This window comes from Dinoponera quadriceps, unplaced genomic scaffold, assembly GCF_001313825.1.
Source record: "Dinoponera quadriceps isolate SergipeBrazil2010 unplaced genomic scaffold, ASM131382v1 scaffold2099, whole genome shotgun sequence".
In the NCBI taxonomy this organism is placed as follows: domain Eukaryota; kingdom Metazoa; phylum Arthropoda; class Insecta; order Hymenoptera; family Formicidae; genus Dinoponera; species Dinoponera quadriceps.
In genome coordinates this window covers 214,633-235,086 of record NW_014556157.1, presented here as the reverse complement: position 1 = coordinate 235,086, position 20,454 = coordinate 214,633, and the positions used below count along the sequence as shown (strand labels likewise).

The 20,454-nt window shown below is 37.5% G+C and overlaps 6 protein-coding genes across 7 annotated transcripts in view; 2 read left to right on the top strand and 4 right to left on the bottom strand.

Annotated features, from left to right (window-relative positions):
- The window catches only part of LOC106747032 (E3 ubiquitin-protein ligase MYLIP), a 228,297-nt gene extending 227,256 nt beyond the window's left edge, over window positions 1-1,041 (bottom strand). The window contains exon 1 of the mRNA XM_014624269.1: window positions 361-1,041. Coding sequence (XP_014479755.1) covers window positions 361-447 — 87 coding nt within the window. The 5' untranslated portion in view covers window positions 448-1,041. The remainder of the gene's footprint in view (window positions 1-360) is intronic.
- A 2,044-nt stretch (window positions 1,042-3,085) lies between these two features.
- Window positions 3,086-5,096, bottom strand: LOC106747042 (V-type proton ATPase subunit G). The gene is made up of 4 exons (XM_014624284.1): window positions 4,936-5,096; window positions 4,265-4,365; window positions 4,057-4,155; window positions 3,086-3,954 (listed from the first exon to the last, which is right to left on the bottom strand). The coding sequence occupies exons 1-4, from the start codon at window positions 5,015-5,017 to the stop codon at window positions 3,880-3,882; spliced, it is 357 nt and encodes a 118-aa protein (XP_014479770.1). The 5' UTR covers window positions 5,018-5,096; the 3' UTR covers window positions 3,086-3,879.
- Window positions 5,097-5,861: 765 nt separating this feature from the next.
- Window positions 5,862-8,287, bottom strand: LOC106747037 (protein LTV1 homolog). Its single transcript, XM_014624277.1, has 7 exons — window positions 8,085-8,287; window positions 7,433-7,988; window positions 7,127-7,362; window positions 6,924-7,052; window positions 6,659-6,850; window positions 6,274-6,522; window positions 5,862-6,198 (listed from the first exon to the last, which is right to left on the bottom strand). The coding sequence occupies exons 1-7, from the start codon at window positions 8,085-8,087 to the stop codon at window positions 6,082-6,084; spliced, it is 1,482 nt and encodes a 493-aa protein (XP_014479763.1). The 5' UTR covers window positions 8,088-8,287; the 3' UTR covers window positions 5,862-6,081.
- Window positions 8,288-8,879: 592 nt separating this feature from the next.
- Window positions 8,880-13,464, top strand: LOC106747038 (ADP-ribosylation factor-like protein 6). 2 transcript variants are annotated; one of them, XM_014624279.1, is made up of 3 exons: window positions 8,880-9,132; window positions 11,958-12,137; window positions 12,721-13,464. In XM_014624279.1, exons 1-3 carry the CDS (start codon window positions 9,048-9,050, stop codon window positions 12,930-12,932), a joined length of 477 nt encoding a protein of 158 aa, XP_014479765.1. In that variant the 5' UTR covers window positions 8,880-9,047; the 3' UTR covers window positions 12,933-13,464. The 2 variants fall into 2 exon arrangements, with proteins under 2 accessions (XP_014479765.1, XP_014479764.1); XM_014624278.1 differs by having other exon boundaries at window positions 8,880-9,225.
- Window positions 9,563-11,680, bottom strand: LOC106747036 (probable serine/threonine-protein kinase irlF). The gene is made up of 4 exons (XM_014624276.1): window positions 11,402-11,680; window positions 10,860-11,335; window positions 10,439-10,780; window positions 9,563-10,342 (listed from the first exon to the last, which is right to left on the bottom strand). The coding sequence occupies exons 1-4, from the start codon at window positions 11,466-11,468 to the stop codon at window positions 9,713-9,715; spliced, it is 1,515 nt and encodes a 504-aa protein (XP_014479762.1). The 5' UTR covers window positions 11,469-11,680; the 3' UTR covers window positions 9,563-9,712.
- Window positions 13,465-14,132: 668 nt separating the features above from the next.
- On the top strand, window positions 14,133-16,680 carry LOC106747041 (peptidylglycine alpha-hydroxylating monooxygenase). Its single transcript, XM_014624282.1, has 3 exons — window positions 14,133-14,240; window positions 14,437-14,652; window positions 14,729-16,680. The coding sequence occupies exons 1-3, from the start codon at window positions 14,133-14,135 to the stop codon at window positions 15,395-15,397; spliced, it is 993 nt and encodes a 330-aa protein (XP_014479768.1). The 3' UTR covers window positions 15,398-16,680.
- Window positions 16,681-20,454: the final 3,774 nt, after the last annotated feature.

Below are 20,454 nucleotides of genomic sequence, written 5' to 3'. Positions count from 1 at the left end.
TAGAACGAGCGCGACATAAAGACCGTTCTGAAGTTGCCGCGGAAAAGACCGTTGAGATAACGCGTCACCGACACTGAAAGACTCCCGTTCTCTTGGAGCCGGCCAAATCTCGCATCGGAGTTCTCGAGCTGTATTGTGCGCCTGACACGAATATTGCAGGCGATGTAAGTGCGAGGCGTTTAACGCACGCAGAGAATAAGTACGAGACGATTAACCGCGAGCGCGCATTCCCAGCGCGAAATGCGGCGTGTGTGTCACCGCCATTGTTTACATCGCGAGATCGCGATTCTCGATTCGGGACGCACGAAACCGGAGCGTGCTCCGTCAGGTCGGAACAAAGAAGAAAGGACTTAAACTTGCCTTTTCAAGACACTCCTGGCCGATGGCCTTCGGGTCGACCTGCACCTCGAGGATGACGGAGTTGGCTTGGCTGACGAGGCACCACATCTTCCCCCCGGTGAGATTCCTCTTCCGGCGGCCTTCAAATCTTGATTCGTTCTCCTCTTCCTAATCCCTCGTCGTCCGTTTCCTCCTCACGAGAAGTGGAACAGAAAGAAGAATCAAACACACTGGGATCGCGACGCGCACGTTTACAACGACGAGGGGGACGACGACAACAACAACGACGACGGTCTCTCCTTCTTCTCCGGATACGCGGCTGCTGATGGTCGGCGACCGGTCGGTGATACGTTCTTTGTCATAACAAACTCAAAAGCGGACTACGTGCACAGCTGTCACTGCGATGTCGCGCGCTACTACAGGCGACCTCGGCAACGTGCTCACGCTCGTACTGACCGAACGCGTCTCGTCGGCTTCCATTTCTCGGCGCGGAATGCCACACGCACTGACCAGCTAGCTCTTCGCGCTGCGCTGCCGCGGCTCAGTTCGCGTAATCGAATCGCCTTCCGGCCGCTATCGAGTGGCGCTGGCGTTGCCGCCGCTAACGTCGGACAAGAACAGACGATCGTGAGAGCGGGCGCGCGCGCACATACACACACACGTAACACGGGAATGTACCGCCGCTCCGAAGCACGACACGTTCGCGAGTGAGGAGAGGTTAGGCACGCGTACAGCTGATCGCTCCCACCGCTGCAGCGACGAGGCGCGCATGCGCATCTCCCAGTCGAATGAGCGTATACAGGGTGGGTACGAAAGTCTGGATACAATCGAATATCTCGTGAGCAAAGCAATAAGGTTTAAAAAGATCTATTTACTGATATTATCAGCTTGACCTTGGCTGGCGTTCATGTTAAATAACGGTCTAGTTCATTTTTGTTTTTAATAGAGTCACAGAGTTTTCTTAAAACAAATCGATCCCTCTTTTCGTTCTACGTATAAAAGTATTACGGTAAGATCATCGAGAAATGAATACTCTTAGAGATATTTTAATTTTAATTTTGATATTTCTCAGCACAAAATATGAAATATAAATTGTACCCTTCCTGTATGTGATGAGAGCAGGATGACGTTTACGCGTCAAGTCCTTACAACGGTCTGCCTGTAGATAATGTTAACTATGTGTGACATATCGTCTGTGTAGATAATAAATAACCGTTATAGAATAGCTCGTCTTCTTCTTGCTTCTCATAAAATTTATTTTTATATAATACTTATTTTTATACTTTGAAATATTTTTATATCTTGAATATATATTTCTCGAATACATGTTAAATTAACATATTCTTCTAATATACGTTAAATTAACATATTCTTCTTTTAACATATTACTTTTTTAAATATTCACCTTGCTAAAGCGATATAAACATTTCAAAATTTCTGACCGTTTTTAACACAAAATCTTTTACTGTGTACATTATGATTTTAATATTTAGGAACATTATCAAATAGTAGTTTAAAAACATTTAAAATGTCAAAATATTTATAAAATCCACATGAAATTAATATTTCAAAAGATCGATTTAATGTTTCTTGCTTACTGGGAAGGAACACTGCCTTTTCCCATTTAAAAGCCAAGAAATGAATCTAAATGATAAAATTTCTATGTTACCTGCGTATATTAACTTCTCAGTTTTTGATATTAAATATCTTCATGATTAACACAAAAATTGGATGCGCAACCTATTTTATAAAATTAATAATTTTATAAATATTTTATTTAAACTAATAATTTATCCGTTCTCTTTGCACGGTGCTTTGTAATTTAGAATATTTCATTTAGTTAACATTGTCTACATAAAAAAAAATCCGTGTAAACATCGTGTTAACAATACGTAAATTATTCAAGTAGATGTAATCTTAAAATCTACGGTACAATGGTCAGGCGAACGACCCCGTTACCGTTGATATTTAATCAGGATTTGTGACATTTCAGGCGACATATAACGGAAGATGGATCTCTTCCAGCTCTAAAACGCGCTTCGAGTTGAATTGCAAAAAGTAATACATTGATTTTAATTGATAGCTCTGTCAGCGTCTGGTTAGTGTTAATTAATATGTGATTTCAGTTTCACACAATTAGATGGTTATGTTACGTTATAGTTTAATCCATCCATCCACTCAATTATGGTTTAATAATTGTTTGAAATTAATGCGGGTTTTAACGATTGTGGTGAATATTTTCGTAGACCGCAAATCGGTGCACGTAACATACGGATCGCAACAACAGGTCATCGCATCGTTGAACTTTCACATAAGTAATTTATAATCGGCAAAAGTGGTATACATGAATTGTTTTTGACGCTTAATGAATGTATCACGCGAGGTATACATTTCTTATAACACTCAATAAACGACGACGAAAATAAGACGACGTGATTATCGGGAACATAATTCTGTGACGAATAAAATATTAAACGCAACGCTTGCATGATCGAATAAAGAAAGAGCATGTATGCAACATCTCCATTGCAATATTTAAAATTCGTTTTCATACGCGACATGCAGGATAAATTTTTAATTCAGCTTGTGTTCCTGAATATATGAGCTCTTATCGACGTTCTCTTTCCCAGAATACTCCATCAATTCAGTTAAATAATTCAAATGCATCGAGTCTACTTAATAATGAGTACGTATATGCAGTAGCTTTTAAAGTGTAAGAGAAGGACGAGAGAATCACACTGCCTCGTATGGGTTTTTTCTTCCTTTTTTGTATTTTGAACACTAATACTGTACAGACAACCAACCAGCTTACAGAGATAGAATATACATGTGAAGCGAAGCGCTACCCGTTTCATAGAGATTTATATGATGATCAATGAACTTCTCAAAATGACCCCGGCGAAGGGAAAATTAAAAATGTTGCTACATCGTCGCGTGGTCCACCGTCGACTGGGAGCTTGTCCGTGAACCGCGAAAGGCTGTAGACAACCTCATTATGTTACACGTCCTCGATGCGACAGAATTATGGAATGACATCTAATGGTATACATTTAACTACATACAACTCGTTACCACCACCTTTAGATCGCATTAGCTGTTATCTTAACAAGCGCATCACCGTCGTCTCGATGTGCCTAGGCCTTGGCACAGCGGGCGGACGGTGATTCCCGCTTGGTACATTTATATTATATTTTCTTCTTTTTTTTCGCGTTATATACGATGCAACTAGGTTACAGCAATTCTCAAACTGTCCGACGTGCCAGTAAAAGCTCAGCAGATAATAACAAACGATTACATTTATTGTCGTGTAGCAACTGCGGGAAAAGAAAGAACTCTAGTAGTAGTTTGAGTATCACTGCCTACACAGCTACATTGTATACCTTTTGTTTTCCCCGTTAAAATATAACATGTCGTACGATGTAACAACGATAAATACGTATCACGATATGTTATAAGTGAACAGTAATATTCAATGTACATTTATAGCGTAAGATGTATCATATTTATAGCGATTATATATAGATGCGACTCTCTCGTGGCTTAGACCTCAATGCGGTAATTGGTGTGCAATTCCGGCTTGATGTTGTACACCAAATCCAAGATCTTAAGCATGACCTAAGTAAATCGCACAGAGAGTAAACGTCATGATTTCTCGCTTGAGTTCAGCTTACCTACAGTCGATTAATCGGATTTATCGGATTTACACGAGTAGCTTACCGTATTTTTGTGTACAGCAACGGTCTGATTCATTTCTTCTATCTTAACTCGCGTGTCCGCCTCAATGCGTGCCGCTACATCTTCTTTTGAACCCATATGCTACAATATTACGAATATAGTAACTTTGTTAAATTGTTAATCAAACTTAATATCATGATTAGATAAAGTTAAGATCTTGATAATTAGGGGGCGTAGAAATAGTAGCTACCTTGGCTTCAAATTCACGAAACTGCTTTTCCCGTTCCTGCCGATATTTCTCAATTTCATCCTGGGCTTCCTCCTTAGCCTGTTTCAGACGACGTGCTTTGCCTGCAAAGATACATGGAAAATCTTAGTACGTCACTTATTTCTTCACAAAGTTATTTGCAAGGTGTTACATATGTGTTTAACTTACATTTGATATTATTTCATTACCATCAACACGTATCGATATGAGTTTCTAAAGGAAATTTAACGATTGAGACAAAACACCTATACGCACGATCAGATAAATGAAACCTTGAAGGGAAATCAATGCGAAATATCAAGGTTCTCCCAAATAAAGTGTCGTAATCGACGGATTATAATTCAAACGAAATTTAGCAGATATAATTATTAGCAACACAGATGGATCACGCGCAGGTTCGCCAAGGTTATCCCGCAGAAAATCACCGCAATTTCGTCTGTCAGCGCGTAATCGCTAATTGCAAAATTCACTCTCCTCACGTTTCGCAACGTCGCTGCGCATGAGGTATCGAAAATTCCTCACTCATATCAGTTTCAACGAGGATTATCGTCGCGACCGAAAGGTTACAACCCGGGGGGGGCGGCGGAGCGAACGTCGCGTCGCGTTTCGCAACAGAATTTTACGGCGCGCCACAGCACACCGGATGCACTCACGTTTCCTGGCGTCCGAGACCTTCTCCGCGGCTCGCTTTTCAGCGGCCAGGAGCTGCTGGATGCCCTGCGTCTGGCTGGCCATCTTTGCGATGAGCGAGTGGAGAACGGCGAGCTATCGTGAATCGATCATATGACTTGGGAGCTTCCGCCCTCTGCCCCGCCTTTGATACGACGGCGCTCCGTCCGCGTCGCGTGCTCTCACGTGGCCGCTCTCCTCTTCCGTCTTCTGCTGCGCGATACCACTACGTATTCTATATATTTTCTTCTTTCGACTTATCGAAAAAGTCATATCGTGAAATCTTGCGACAGGTCGAACCAATTTTAAACACGAGCCGCCCTTACGCACCTTTCCAGTTCCTTCCGATCGGGTGGGTCGGCATATGGGAAAACGGATAGAGATTTTGGCATTCATGAGGAAAAATATATATAAGCATTGGCTCCATTTTATATATTACATATATATATTCTTATATATACAGTTGTAATATATAGAAAAATTAGGACTTAGTAAAATATTATTTTTGTATATTTTTGTAAAAGGTATACTCAACACCCTTGCGTTGGAATAACGTCTCCTGGATATTGTTTTCATGAACCAAATGTGCAAATTACTGATCACAAATTTGATTTGATTTGATTTTTTCGCAATAATAAGTTTAAAAAAAAACGAGATTGTATAAGATAGGTATACATTGACATATAGAGAATATGTTTCAGCATATTATGATATAGAATTGCCAAAATTGCACTACTTAAAGAATTTTTTTAATGTTTATATCTCAAACAGAAAACACGCAATGCAATTAATTACAGTTTAATTTATATTAATTATATTGAAGTTTTGATTATATTTCTCATTTATTTCACGTATTGATCATTAGACCGCGCTTATATTCAATAATAATTGCAGGAAACAATAAGACAAGTTTTATATGACCGGTACACATTTAAACAATTTTCCCCTGTATTTTCGTTCTCTCCAAATTAAATACACACATTCTAAACCGCAGATAAGTGCCAACGCAAAGGGTTATCATATTTTAGATAAAGTCTTCAATATACAACGGTGTGTATTTTTTACACATGATATTGAAACCCAAACTGTAAAGTCGCGTTTCGGTCTACGAGAGGTCTCTACAGGAAATTTTACAGTACATGGTATCCATGGCGGATGAATAACCTGTTATTCAACCGAACCTTCTCTTGGCGTTTCTTTTCCTCCTTAAACGCCTCTGTATTTGCTTTCCGTTCTATCCTTCTTTCCTAAAAGAGGACAAATTATTTAATACGCAAGAAATAATTGTACTACAAATTTAAGTATTTAATAAAATTACATACCTTTCTGTACTCTTTGAGTGACCTTTTCCTTTCTCTCCTTTCCTTGGAAGTTTCTCCTTTGGGTCTTACACTTAGTATACTTAAGGTAGATTTCCTACTTTCTGCTACAGATTGCACACCTTTTGATTCTAATGTATTACTCTCAAAATTAAATCGGCTTAACGTTTCAGCTGTTAATTTCCCAGATGTATTACCTAGTACATTTTTTGGAATACCAGTTTTTGGATCAATTATCATTTTCTGTAAACGCTATTAAAAGAAAAAGAAAATAAATATATAAAATCGTAATACAGAAATGTAAATATAAACATACATCTAGAGTTAAATATCACAATTAATTTACATATAATATTTATTATGTCCGCAATATTATTAAATAATTTACCTTTGGTTCAGGAATCAATTTAGGATGATTATAAATGTTACTATATGTACTAAGAATGCTCTCACAATCCCATTTATCCCTTTCATGGGCATCAACGACGAGCTTTTCTAAATCACATTCATCTTCTGAATCTGAACTTTCTTTTTCTATAATCTTCATTCTTTCTTTCATAAGTTCTGCAATATTCTCTGTCTACAAGTACGGAAAAACATATATTTATATATCTCATTGTATATTTCCATTGTATATATTGTGTTGTACTTACATCTTCTTTCTGTTTCTTCTCAAATTCTTTAGCACACTGCAATACAAGATCTGAGTCATGTGCAATATATCCTTCTATTTCGTCACAATCTAAAGCACCAATTTCATTTTCGTCGTACGCAGCATACAGCTAAATAATTATAAGAACAAATAGAGATTACAATAACATTATCATAATATGATGAAACACAGAAATACAAATACCTTCTCGAACTTATCATCTAGTAGTGTGAGTTGATCATTTCTTCTCATCACACTACTACTCATAGAGTATTCTGTAAACCGTGATTTTGTCTCCTCGTCCTTAAAGGTATACTGAGGCCCCTTCAAGCTGCCTACTTCCTCTTCTTCTTCGTCCTCTTCATCAGAGAATTCCATATAACCTTCAGAAGAGATATCTGATTTATCATAATCATTGTCTGATTCATTCAATTCATATTCTGAAAAGACAATATTTTAAAGATTTTTTATGAACATACATATGCACATACCACTTCTTAGTAAATTTACCATATTCTCTATTGAAACCATCATCGTCACTACTTCCAGCATTAGCCAACTCAATAAAATTATCCTCTAATTGATTCTCAGGGTCATTATAGTCAAAATCGTCATCCATTGCAGCAACCACATCTGGATCAAGATGTAACTGTGGCCCAGAAACTGGTGCTGCTTTATTGAGCATGCCAACCTCTTCCTCAACATTTGAAGCAAATACAGAAGATGGTAAGTTAATTTTGGGAATGTCCTTGTCATCGGAATTCTTGGAAACATTTGTGTTTTCAACACGTTGCCATTCGACCGAAAGTGATTTAACGTCTCTGAGATGTTGCAGGTAATCATAGTCATCATCATAATAGATCCCAAATTTCTGTTGCTCCTCTTTACGTTTCTCGCTATCTATTGACTTTTTTTCTATTTTAGCAGCTTGTGTGTCGCCAGCTGGTACGAGTACTCTCTGCGGTGCTGTTTCATCGGCCACTAATGGATCCTTTTGTGAACGATGGACCAGATGAAATGTGACAGAATTCTTCTTGTCGATAAATCTCCTCGTTTTTCCTTTCGGCTGAAATAAAATTATTATCGTATATATATACAGCTTATCCTAACCTAATCCACAAGTGCATGAAAAACATGTTTCCCGATGCACGTTGAGACTTACCATTTTAATATATTAAATTTTTGTTTGGCAATCAAGGTATACACACGTGCTTCTGGGACTAAGTTCGTCAATAAACCATTAATAAACTATGGATTTTCTTAAAATAGCACGCTTACTGCGGCAGTACATTCATTACAATACTCAGTTGTAGCGTATAATAACTTTTACACCTCGGAAGATGGCGTGTGGAGAATAGCCTTGAAGCTTCCAATAGCTATTAAAGGCCTATGCACAATGAAAACCATAGGTAACAGGAACAGAGAATAACAGGCAATAGATTTCCAACCTATCGGAAACCATATATCAGTGCAACAGCAATTGATACACGGTTTCCAATACGTTGGAAATCTATTGTTTGTGTTATAACATTTTCGATTTGCTGGCTCAGGTCATCGTACTGTGATCTGATTGGTGCATTTTTAGAAAATACCAATATTCTCCGTTTCTCCTGTCTATGGTTTTTATTGTGCATAGGCCTTTAAGGTCTTCACATATTGCCATAAGCAGTAATAGTTCTCTTTTCAAGAAAATCAAAGCTCTTATTGAATATCGCTTATCACTCATCGTGTGCAACGTTCATAAGGTAAGAAAAAGTGAGATATTTTATTCGAACACTCTTTCTGACAATTTAAAATGGCAATACTGAACATACACTACACCAGTGGTTCTTAAATATGAATCTTAAATCTTAAATATTGTATTTTGATTGGTGTATTTCCATGCATTTTTTTGAAAATGCACCAATCAGAACGCAGTATTTCCATCCAACAAGAAACCCAGCACGAAAATGAACACCGTGCGCTGCTGGTTTTATTACCAAATTCTAGTTGGCAATGTGGGTGTAGATAAGAAGTAAAAGGGGTGGTTTCACCCCCCACTTTACTCTGCGGTTAGTCTGAACATACATGGGGGATGATTATTGATGTCCGATAGACGCGAAAGAGCTCACGACGACGGGAGAAAATGGGGTTATTCGATCGTTTAGCGAGCCTTTTAGGTCTTAAGAAAAAGGAAGTAAACGTTTTAGTAGTGGGCCTTAACAACAGTGGTAAGTCGACGGTCATAAATAATTTCAAACGCGAGGATGACCGTTGCATAGACATAGTGCCCACTGTCGGGTTTAATGTCGAAAAATTCGCATGTAAGTTAAATAGCGAAGAGCGACAAAAGTGTCAAAGACGCCTCGAAATTTGATTGCTTTCAATAATTGTTTTCACATGTTTCGCACCCGCATAAAAGTACAATCAGAGTTTATGGCACTGTATTTTATTTACAATAAAATATCATCAGTCGCGTGGGAATCAAAATAAATGTATTGCAAATATTATAGTACAACGAAGGTGTGTGAGAGAAAGGATAAAAAATACATGAAATATCTATAGTTACTTTCTATTAAAGGTTTGCTTCATTATTTTATAATTATTATGTTTGTAAATTATATTTTAAATTATTACGTATGTAAATTATATTAATTTTTATTTTTGTAAATAGTATTTATAAATAATTTTATATTTTACTTCTCAATTTTTCATATTTCAGGTTTTGAATTTAACATCTTTCACAGTATGTGTACTTGCCAATCATTTAATTACCTTAGCGTTCTTTCTCACTGGCTCTGGGATTTTTGTTCAAGTTTTTTTATTGTTTAAGTTCTGACTGTTCTTCGAGTTATTTGAATGACCTGCTGCTTTCTTTGGCGGAGATATAATTTCAGTAATATTATCAATCTCCAAAGTAGATATGACACGAGGAGCCATGGAGTACCTCAATGGAGTACTAGTGATCAACTTGGCTGCTTTCTGACTCTTGCTGTTAAATTTACTGTGTGGTTTTGCTTGGGACAACTTTTTATATACATTGTCAGAATTTGCAGATCGGGCAGCTTGGAAATTTAATTTTGTCTGTTTTAATTTACTTTTAGATTTATTCATCGGGGTTTGTTCCAGTTGGTTTTCATTAGTTTGTTGTTTTAGGGAAGATACAGCTTCTTCAGTTCCTTCCTTATTTACTGAAATTTGACGTGGTTTTTCAGTATGTGATATTTCTACCATTGAATGAGCATTATCATTACTATTATCTTTTTGTTCTCCTTTTCTATTATCTTCTGATGATGTACCAATTTCCATAAAACGTTTTTGCTTTTTCCTTTCGTTCCATTTATTCTGCAGTATACGTTTCCTTTTGGCTTCCCTTAATGATTTCTTTCGCTCTGACTGTAATTGTTCTAAAAAGCCTTCTTCGTCGGAGATGCTAGTGTCCTGAAAATAAAATAATCATTAAACATACTTTAATCACACAACCAGAAGATATTATCTATCTTTTTAAATTTATATATTATCAATAAAGTATCATACATTAATTTCCAATGGACTATCACTGTCGTCTGCTTGCGTCCATGTAAATGCAGAATTATTTTTCATGAACACTTTATCAAATGCAGTTCTCAGATCGGATAATTTAAACTCCTTCAAGTATATTTTCAATCTTTGCTTTGCTTCGTCACTTAGCTTCTTCTTCGCTGTTGTGTCAACTTCGACCTTATATGGTCTTGCTTCATCAGAATGGTACAATAAGTATACAATCAAATCTATATATTTATCATCCTCCTTATCGTATACACCATACAATTCGAGATTAATTTCCATATATCCTATATTAGAATGTAAAGCAAGGTGTTTCATATGCAAAGTATGTTCCTAAGACAAATATATTATTTGTTAGCCATTGAGACAAGTTTATATATGTTGTTTGTATTCATATATGTCACGAACATACCTTCAACGACAAATACTGCTCTTGTCGTATGATGTAGCAATCGATATTGTGCTTGCAATATTTCAAGAAAGCATTTAAGTTTCTTAAATTGTCGATCGGTATCTTGGTCGATATTTGATTCATATCAACTGACATTGGCATCACCCATTTTCCCACACTGCCTTTTCCATCTTTTGCCAAGATTTGTACAGCGTAAGTGTTGTCCTTTTGTTGCTCGTTAGTCGACACAAAATTAAATACAATTTCCGACCGTTTAAACTTGACGCAATGGAAACCAGCGAATCTGTACAAATCATTCTGCAGTTGGACTTCGACATTCGGTATTCTGTTAACGCGTAAGATCTGTGTGTCTCGCGGCTCAATCGTGTGTTCCACGTCTTTGAATCGCAACTTCTCCATGTTCCATTCGCCCTGTTCGATCATACATCTCAGCATTCGTATTTCTTCCAGCAATTTCTCTTTCTCCATGTTCTTACCTAAAAATGCAAAAAAGATCAGTTGTTTCGACGTTGTGTTGACATATTGGGGTTAGGATATTTGACCTTTTAACGATGATTTTTTTTTATTCGCCACTTTATCACCCGTACTCTTGTTCGAAGAAGACTGCATTTTCTTGCTTGGATGAATCGTTAATTAGCAAGAATACCGCAGGAAAATTCTTTCAACGAACTTACGACAAATTCGCGCCAAATTCAGTCTCGCGTCTCTCAGTGATTCTCAGATATTTCTACTCCGTATGACATTTTCGTTCTGTTAGATGGCGCGCTGGTGTTTTCGCTACTCTCAAGATGATCTTTTATTAAAAAAGTACATATTTTTACGTGAAACCTATTTAATTATTCTTTTACGTTTTAATAATGAATCCCATATATGTTATCAAAAAGTAAATTGTAAGATTTTAATTAAGATGGTGTCATCACACATAAACATTACATATCGCTAAGCTTTTTTTTCAACTAAAATGCACACGAAGCACGGAAATATATATAATGCAAGTGAAATTATTTATGAGAAACCTATGCAATGATGAATGATATATATTAGTATTAATATCTTGTTTCTGTTTTTTGATATAGTAAGTCGAAATTATTGTTTCAGTTAAAAATGTCAATTTTACTGCGTTTGATATGTCCGGTCATGATCGTCACAGGTCGTTGTGGGAACATTATTACAAGGATTGCCATGGAATTATCTTTATCATTGACAGTAGCGATAAACTCCGACTGGTTGTCGTGAAAGAAGAATTGGACATGCTTCTGCAGCATCCAGATGTAGCAGGTATGTTATATTGTCGATATGAATGACCAGTGAAAAATAAAGCTACCCTGTAGTGATATAATGGACATTTACTTAGAATAATAAGAAAGGAAAGAAATTAGAATATTTTTTTATTTAAAATTATAGAAGTGAAAAATATGTTAGTTCATCATAACATTTTCAAACACAATATCCGATATTCATAGTCAGGTCTTATACTTAAAACCGTCGTAAGTTCATCTTCAGATGCTCCGCAGCCAATGGAGTGCGTCTGTTCTTTTTAGTTGAACTAGTGTTGCGTTGGAACTTCGTTCCTTCAATTCATATATTTTTTTCATTCCAAAAGCAAAAAGTGCAAGCTGGTTCAGCCGAACCTCGTATTTATGAATAGATTATCGAACTGATCTGGAAAAAGTTAGGTTCTCGAATTAACGGCCAAGTATGTTTCGCCCTCGCGCCGCTATTCGTCACTTTCAAACTTACAACGAAATTTCGAATCTGAGCTTCTGATTCGTCGATAGGCTACGTTTACCAACGTCGACCGCTCGCGCTTCTCACGAAGATTTCCGAAGATTTCCGAATATTCGAACGATAAACGTTCCAGGACGCAAAATACCCATACTCTTCTTGGCGAACAAGATGGACCTGCCCGATTCCCTGACTACTGTGAAGTTAGTCGCGGGATTGGGACTCGAGCGCATACAGAACAAGCCGTGGCACATACGTGCAACGAACGCGTTAACCGGCGAAGGTCTGCAGCCGGCCATTGAGTGGCTGACGGATCAGATTCGTGACATATTCATCAACAAGAGATAAACTGCATCGGCATCAGCGACGCTCGGGCGAACTTCGTCGCATCGGCAGGTCAATACATCACGACGCAGCATCTGTAGCGCGTGCCGTGTACAGGTCAATTTTATCGCGAGCTGATGTTTCTCAAAAACGACGTAACGAACGGGAATCCTCGGACTTCTGCGAAACTGAACGTTTCACGCGATGAATCTTCAGCGCAAAAGTCTCATATACTTCGTTCTGAGATATTTTAATATCGTGTAAGAAATATAATTGGTGCAAGCACACACACGCGCTTAGGTCGAGATCGCGAATTATTCGTATCTGAAGTATTCGCATTTGGGAAACATCCTCTCGGGTTCAGTTCAATTTTTATCCGTCCACGGAAATATTAGCGTGGTATTTATGCGCTGAGATATACATGTACATAAGAGATCGTTGATTCAACGTAATTGGGCAATTAATTGCTAAAAATAATTACAGTCTTCGACATGTTACTTTGAAATATGCGAAATAACTGCATAATTTGCAGGGATATTTCATTATAATATTTGGAATAAACGATGCGCAAGCGGTTGTATTTTAATTTTGTCGCGATCTATTAAACAATATCCCATTTAAGTCATTAAGGTATAAGAAAAAAGTATTAATGCTCAAAGAGACAAAAGAATTCTGCTGGCATTATTTCTTATTTCTGTTATTTTATATCGCAAGCAGCACGCAATAATTTTAACATTGATGAATTATTTTAATTCAAAACAAATTTAACAAGTTAAAGTTAATGCATTTTTAATTAACTAGTTTAAGTTAAAAATTAACCAAGTTAAATTAAAGTTATTAACTTTTTCACTTTTGAACTTAACTTTTAATTAAGTAACTAATTATCCATCCTTAACGTATATTTAATATACGTATCGAAGGTAAGAATTAGATAATAGGTTAAGTAACAATCAGGAAGTCGCTAAGAGCTGAGCGATTTGAAAATTTCATTCGAAAATTCGATTTGACATGTTTGAAATCGTTCTCGTGGCGCGCTCTCGCAGGATGTCGCTGCTGGCGTGAAGTTCTCCACAAACACACTTCTGCGTACCCTTTTGTTATTTACGTCACGCAGTTCGATTGCAGTCGGTGTGTCATATCGACCGACCTGTAGCATTTGACAGGTGGTTACTTTATCGTAGACTCATAAAATCCGACGTGTGACTGATATATCGTTTTTCGAAAATGTGGAAGAAACGTGTATTGATATGTTGTCTCGCGATTTTCCTGAAGTTTACGCGTTGTTACGCCGAGAAGTATTCTCTTCTCATGCCGAACGTGAAGCCGAACACGGTAGGTACTTATATTGTTATGATTTTTTACGCAGCACTTAATCAATGTCTAGGCAATATTCTAACATATGTTTCTCACGATACACACGAATGAACTAATGGAAAGATCGACCATATGCTTGCGAGTTTATACTTAATTTCTATTATAGTAATTTAATAAACAATGGGATATAAAAATGACTTCCTTGTTTTCATAGCCCGAACTGTACTTATGTACTCCGATCAAGATAGACTATACAAAAAATTACTATATAACTGGTTTCGAGCCAAATGCAACGATGGGAACGACTCATCACATGCTTATCTACGGTTGCACAAGACCAGGTAGTTCAATGTCAATTTGGAATTGCGGAGAAATGGCACAGCCCACGAGTAGGCACAACACTGCGCCTCCTTGTAGTCAAGGATCTCAGGTAAAAATCAATATCACACAGTATATCAAACAATTATCATGGATACATGAGCAAGACAAAAACTATTTGGTCACAGGTTATTTACGCATGGGCGAGGGATGCTCCAAGGTTGGATCTACCAGAAGGAGTAGGCTTCAAAGTAGGTGGTGACTCTCCCATAAAGTACTTAGTGCTGCAGGTGCACTATGCACATATTGATCACTTCAAGGACGGCAGTACAGATGACTCAGGTGTGTTTCTGCATTACACGACGCACCCGCTGAACAAGCTGGCTGGTGTCATCCTGTTAGGGACAGGTGGTGTCATTCCACCTAGAAAAACGGTACATATGGAGTCGTCGTGCCTGATAACAGAGAACAAAACTATTTATCCGTTTGCATATAGAACGCACACTCACTCGTTGGGTAAAGTAGTATCGGGCTACGTGGTGAAGCCGAACGACGAATGGATCGAACTCGGTAAGAGGGATCCTCTGACGCCTCAGATGTTTTACCCGGTAACTAACAGAGTTCCGGTCACGTACGGCGACATATTGGCGGCTCGTTGCACGATGGAAAGTACGCGTGATAGGTTCACCGTCGTGGGCGAAACGAATCAAGACGAGATGTGTAACATGTACATTATGTATTACGTCGAGAATGACACTCCGCTCGAGCGGAAATATTGCTTCACCACAGGGCCGCCTACTTACTATTGGAAGGGCAAGCTAAATAATATTCCCGATGAAGAGGCGTCCAGTCTATAACGTATCAAACTACGGTCGGTCCGGTGCAACAATGAATCAATTTTGCAAGATTACGACGAATTGAGCGAGATCTAATCTGAACAGTTTTATAGACTGTAAATGCATTTTCATTTAATAAGATAGAATCCATACGTAAATATTAAGCCGTCCTAATAATTTAAATTCTAATATGTCGGTCGTTTCTCGCTTCCGATGCAATTCATATATGAATTTGCTCCCGATTCATCTTGACGCGGGATTTCATTTACAGCAGTTCCATACTCAGGAAATATGGATTTTTGGTTCAGTAAGACCGTTTTAATCGACGCACGGATCGTCTCAAGTTCATTTATAAATTATGCTCGTGAACACAGCTGAGGATTTTGCGAATGTGTCGTACTTATTTACATATGAGTAATTTCTAAGAGACTTGTTGCCAATATGTAACAATGGAACATCTATTCTTGTCAATTGTTATAAATGTACAATTGTAACTTGCAGCGATCGGCTGTATGTCGAGCGACACTAAGTAGATGATATTCAGAACTTCCGAAGGTCGCTAGTCTTTCGGCAATCAGTTGTTCGTATGTCTAATCAATGATTGCGTTGTGATTTATAATGTACTTAGTTACGAGATTACTACAGGCTGCATAATTTAATCTCAGTGATAATTCAATCTCAGTTTGCGAGAATTTTATTTCCTTAAGCGTTTGCTAAACGTACGTTTTTATTTGTTGACCAGAACTCCATGCGGATGTGATAACGCTAAGCTTAGGCCTAGTATCTCAGTCTTTTATTTATTTATACACGTTTGGCAAAACAATCACTGAAAGTCACAAATAAAGTCACAACGTTATGCGTTTAAATAATCTCCAGTCAATAGTATACTGAAGATGTTGCATTTTAAAATAATTTATTTTAGCATATACTTCGAATCCGAGCGGATTCTAAATATGACTATGATGAATAGGTGCAATAATTCATGACTCGTTGATCGTGATAATATATACATGTAATTACACTTGTTTCTTGTCATCTAAAAAGATGTTTTAGACTATTTGGGTTGTATATATATGAATTAATTACGTTTAATTATATCCTTCTAACGCATACATTGTGTTATATATACGAAGTCATGACAAAATTGGTGATACCGTGTTATATTGGTGCATAAAAATGTATTTTAATCGATAATTTAGGAAGTACCATTCGAAATTCGAACACTTCTGCGGCATGTGAGACATTGATGTAAATCGAAGGAAAAAGAGAAGGAGAAAGAGATATATCACTATTTCCAAACGTTACGCCACGAGTCTTTCTTTCTACGGTACCTTCGAGACTGTACATACGCAACGCTCAGGAATATCTACCTGAATCCTCGAAATTGCGTTTGAACGTCGAGCCGAGGCGACTACTACCGACTGCGGGTATACTTCGGCGTATTTTTTCGCAAAATCAATGATAGATAGCATTTATTTTCGATGATGTATAACAGCGACCGTACGCACAGAGACGTCGTTAAAGAAATTTGATTATATAGTACAAGTGGATTTCAATAAACGAACCTACGCAAAAATTGCCTCTCTGCTTCGTTTCGCGACGGCAACAGCGACGGCTGTTGCTGCTACATTTCAGATGTTTTCCCGCATTGCCCTCGCGCACATTCTCGTAATTGAGTGCAACGTATTACTTCGTCACGTACGCGAACGATACCGCGCGTACAATCTAAATCGCGTGAGAGAGAGCGAGAGAGAAAGAGAGAAATCCGACGTTAATAAACTCCTCTCGGCCGCTGCATATACAATTGGCGGTCTTTTGTTTGCACGTTCCACGCGTGGCAAATTATATTACAGCGTTGTTGCTGTATTCATTATTGCTCGCGATGTATATGTGTGCGTGTGCGCACGCGCGTCATACTGTGTGTGAATGTGTACGTGTGCATTACGGCTACCGCGTTCTGCGAGATGAAATATTTATTTGGTATTCTACCTTCATGTATCACTGCGCAACACACAGAATTACGTTGCTCGAGGTTAATTTTAAATTTGGCAATGCTTCCTGCATGAGAAATGGACGCATTCTCATTTTCTATTTGCGACATTTTACTTTTAAGGTTGTTGGTCTGTTAATTTTCCTAGGCATCTTTCTAAACTTGATGTTTTTTATTAAAACACGATTCACACACGTATAAAATTAGAAAAGATTGACCATACCGAAGTTGAGATAATTGGAGTCAAAGTTAGCGCTATTTACATTCCAGTAAACACAGAATATAATTGTTATATCATGTAGAATACATAATATAATGTAATATAATATAACGGCTGTGGTACCTAATTTATGTTGAGATAACGCAATTGAGCTTATATTACTTTGTTATTTGCGAGTTATGACAAAAAATAACAGTAATATAATTTAAATATAACACGTTACATGACAAATGTAGTATTTGCATTACTTCTAATTGAGAATGGCTTTCGATATCGAAATATTAATATATCGGCCTGATTTTTTTCATACTTACATAAAAGTATAGACTTTGCGCCTATGAAAATCGAATTTCATTTATATATATATATATTTTTCCCTAAAAAAATTCACAAAAAACTCTAATTTTTCCAGTCTCTGCATTGTTCTTCCTCCTTGATTTAACGTTAAACGCGGCTCTTCCTAATTTTCACGTCACATGGACGTCGAGATTACGAATCGACGTATCGGGCGGAAAAGAGAATCCGAAATCAACGTGCGTGCATTCAAAGCGCCGAACAGAAATGCAAAATACGGGTGCTCGCATGGAAACCGCGCGGAAATGAAGTACGGCGATGTTTGCCACGCGCAATTCGCGGCTCCATTAAAGGGCGTATCAAGAGAAAGGTAGTTGTCGAGGTATTTAGCGGCGCAATAAAGCACATGTATCGCGGATTTACGTCGGATTTATCGCGCATACTTTTTATAACGCACGAGCGACGATCTCTCTTTCTATCTCGTTCATCGCCCGCTCGCTTACGTGCAATTTTCGCGAGGTCTCCTCTCGTCGATCAATTAACGACGAAAATCCACGAATCGGCGCAGAACAGAGAGAACAGCCGACGTATCGAACGGCGATCCGGGCCATTGTTACCTCTATAACGTTCATCAATGCGCGGAGATTACGGGCGAATTAGCTGACCTTCGATCGACCGTTATACGGTCGTGTCTACCGAAGACGAAATTACGCTGGTAAGACGCGAGATGAGGGGATTGATATCACGAAGTCGAACTATTTATAAACGACGACGATGTGTTCAAACGACGAGCGGAATTAATTAGCACAAGCGGAGAGCCGCGGGGGTTGAATTAATCGATCATTTTACACACGCTTCTACCTTGCACGTACACATTGTGCGGAACTGTCAGCGTAGCCACCATCGCCAAACGCTGCACGGTGTGTTTTGCAAACCGCCCGGGTAAACGGGGGGAAATTATTCTTTGAGCAATTTGAAGTTGATTTTATCGCACGTGGAAGTTCGGAGAGAGTCGATACTTTTCGAGTTACGGGCGCGCGCGATCGAAGCCGATGGGAGAAAAATATATATGTACGGCCCTTGCGAGAGCCACACATCTCGGGGGAACGGGAAGTAAATAACAAAATCTTTTCTTTATCCCGTGTGTGTATCTCTCATATTTCGTGGAACCTGTACAATGAAACTTTAACCGAAGCTTTCGTCATTATAAGATATATCGAATTAAGAAATTCATTAGAGACCGATCGAATTTTTTCGCTGCGAGGAAACTAATTCGAAACTGATTGAGACGAATGCTATAAGTATAGTGTGAATCGTGTGTACATGTGATTCGATAACAGTTCTGTTTTCTTTTTTACCGAATAACTAAATAATAATAGCTGAATAACTGAATAATAATTATGCACGCAGATCTTAACGAATCTGACGATTTCGTTAATGAGCTCTCGGGCTAATTAAAGCGGCGGCGAAGAATAGTGGCTCTTCGTGTCGCCGAATTACAAATTTAGCTGTCATTTCGCAATATCTGAGTTGAAATTCTGGTTTCATATATACGTTAACTCTATAAATTCCATATTGAATTCCATATTCCATTGAAGAACCAATCTCGAAGTGTAACACCGCAGGGGTTGTTGTTCTTTGATGCTATAAATGCTTATTTACTGCAACATGGTTTTCTGCACGTCGAAGTTTTAATTTAAAGAATCAATTTAAGATTTATGTAATATTCGCAATTATATCAAATCTTCAAATTCTTAATTCCGATGTATAAATAATATATTACTTATTTAATTTATTCGACTGGAGACAGAATATGTGTGCGATGGGTAAATATTACACAATTATCAAAAATTAACAGGTTAATATAATTAATGTGGATAGACAAAACGATAAATTCATCTTTCTCATTATTTCTTTATTATTTTTAACTCGCGTTGAAAATTGACAGAATATAGAGATTTAAAATATATAAAAATGAAGGAATTATACATCTCATCGCTGATTGTTGCTGCATACTGTATTCTTTTCTAGAGTCAGTTTCTAATTGTCATCGTAGCCAGACATTCAATAATTCCATATGAAAATACTATTCGACCGAAAGTGCGACATTAATTAGTAACAGCACATTAATCGACGATGATCGTTAAGTGTTATGAGAGATACTTTTAATGTACTGAGAAAAGAATATCTAAAAGATAAAATATTTATTCGGTGAATATTATTATAATAACATATTTATTTAAATATAAATTCTTTTATTTAAATATAGAATACATATTTGTTGTCCATGAGAAGCTACAGATTTAAGAAAATGTTTTGTTTTGTTATTTGGAAAACATTTTTTCTCTATGAAAAACCATGTATATTAGTACAAGTAAATATGTTATTAACATTCGCCGAATAAAAATCATTTTATTTCTTAGATATTTTTTCTCTCAGTATGTTTGTGTATTATCTTGATAACTTCGTTCGCCTTAAAGATTCGAGATGTTTTCAAAGCGTTAATTGTTTGTTGTGATCTTTCGATTGCCGAATGTGTCATTGGCTTGCGGCTAACGACGTTTGATGAGAATC

Coding starts and splice junctions, on each gene's coding strand:
- LOC106747038 (XM_014624278.1), top strand. CDS start 9,048: ATGGGGTTATTCGATCGTTTAGCGAGCCTTTTAGGTCTTAAGAAAAAG. Junction 9,226..11,957: donor TAATGTCGAAAAATTCGCAT/GTAAGTTAAATA, acceptor TTATTGTTTCAG/TTAAAAATGTCAATTTTACT. Junction 12,138..12,720: donor GCAGCATCCAGATGTAGCAG/GTATGTTATATT, acceptor TAAACGTTCCAG/GACGCAAAATACCCATACTC.
- LOC106747036 (XM_014624276.1), bottom strand. CDS start 11,468: ATGCAGTCTTCTTCGAACAAGAGTACGGGTGATAAAGTGGCGAATAAA. Junction 11,336..11,401: donor AAAAAAATCATCGTTAAAAG/GTCAAATATCCT, acceptor TTGCATTTTTAG/GTAAGAACATGGAGAAAGAG. Junction 10,781..10,859: donor AGCAGTATTTGTCGTTGAAG/GTATGTTCGTGA, acceptor TATTTGTCTTAG/GAACATACTTTGCATATGAA.
- LOC106747037 (XM_014624277.1), bottom strand. Junction 7,053..7,126: donor TAGATGATAAGTTCGAGAAG/GTATTTGTATTT, acceptor ATAATTATTTAG/CTGTATGCTGCGTACGACGA. Junction 6,199..6,273: donor CACTCAAAGAGTACAGAAAG/GTATGTAATTTT, acceptor GTCCTCTTTTAG/GAAAGAAGGATAGAACGGAA.
- LOC106747042 (XM_014624284.1), bottom strand. CDS start 5,017: ATGGCCAGCCAGACGCAGGGCATCCAGCAGCTCCTGGCCGCTGAAAAG. Junction 4,366..4,935: donor GGTCTCGGACGCCAGGAAAC/GTGAGTGCATCC, acceptor GTATCTTTGCAG/GCAAAGCACGTCGTCTGAAA. Junction 4,156..4,264: donor TTCGTGAATTTGAAGCCAAG/GTAGCTACTATT, acceptor GTAATATTGTAG/CATATGGGTTCAAAAGAAGA.
- LOC106747041 (XM_014624282.1), top strand. CDS start 14,133: ATGTGGAAGAAACGTGTATTGATATGTTGTCTCGCGATTTTCCTGAAG. Junction 14,241..14,436: donor CGAACGTGAAGCCGAACACG/GTAGGTACTTAT, acceptor TTGTTTTCATAG/CCCGAACTGTACTTATGTAC. Junction 14,653..14,728: donor CTTGTAGTCAAGGATCTCAG/GTAAAAATCAAT, acceptor ATTTGGTCACAG/GTTATTTACGCATGGGCGAG.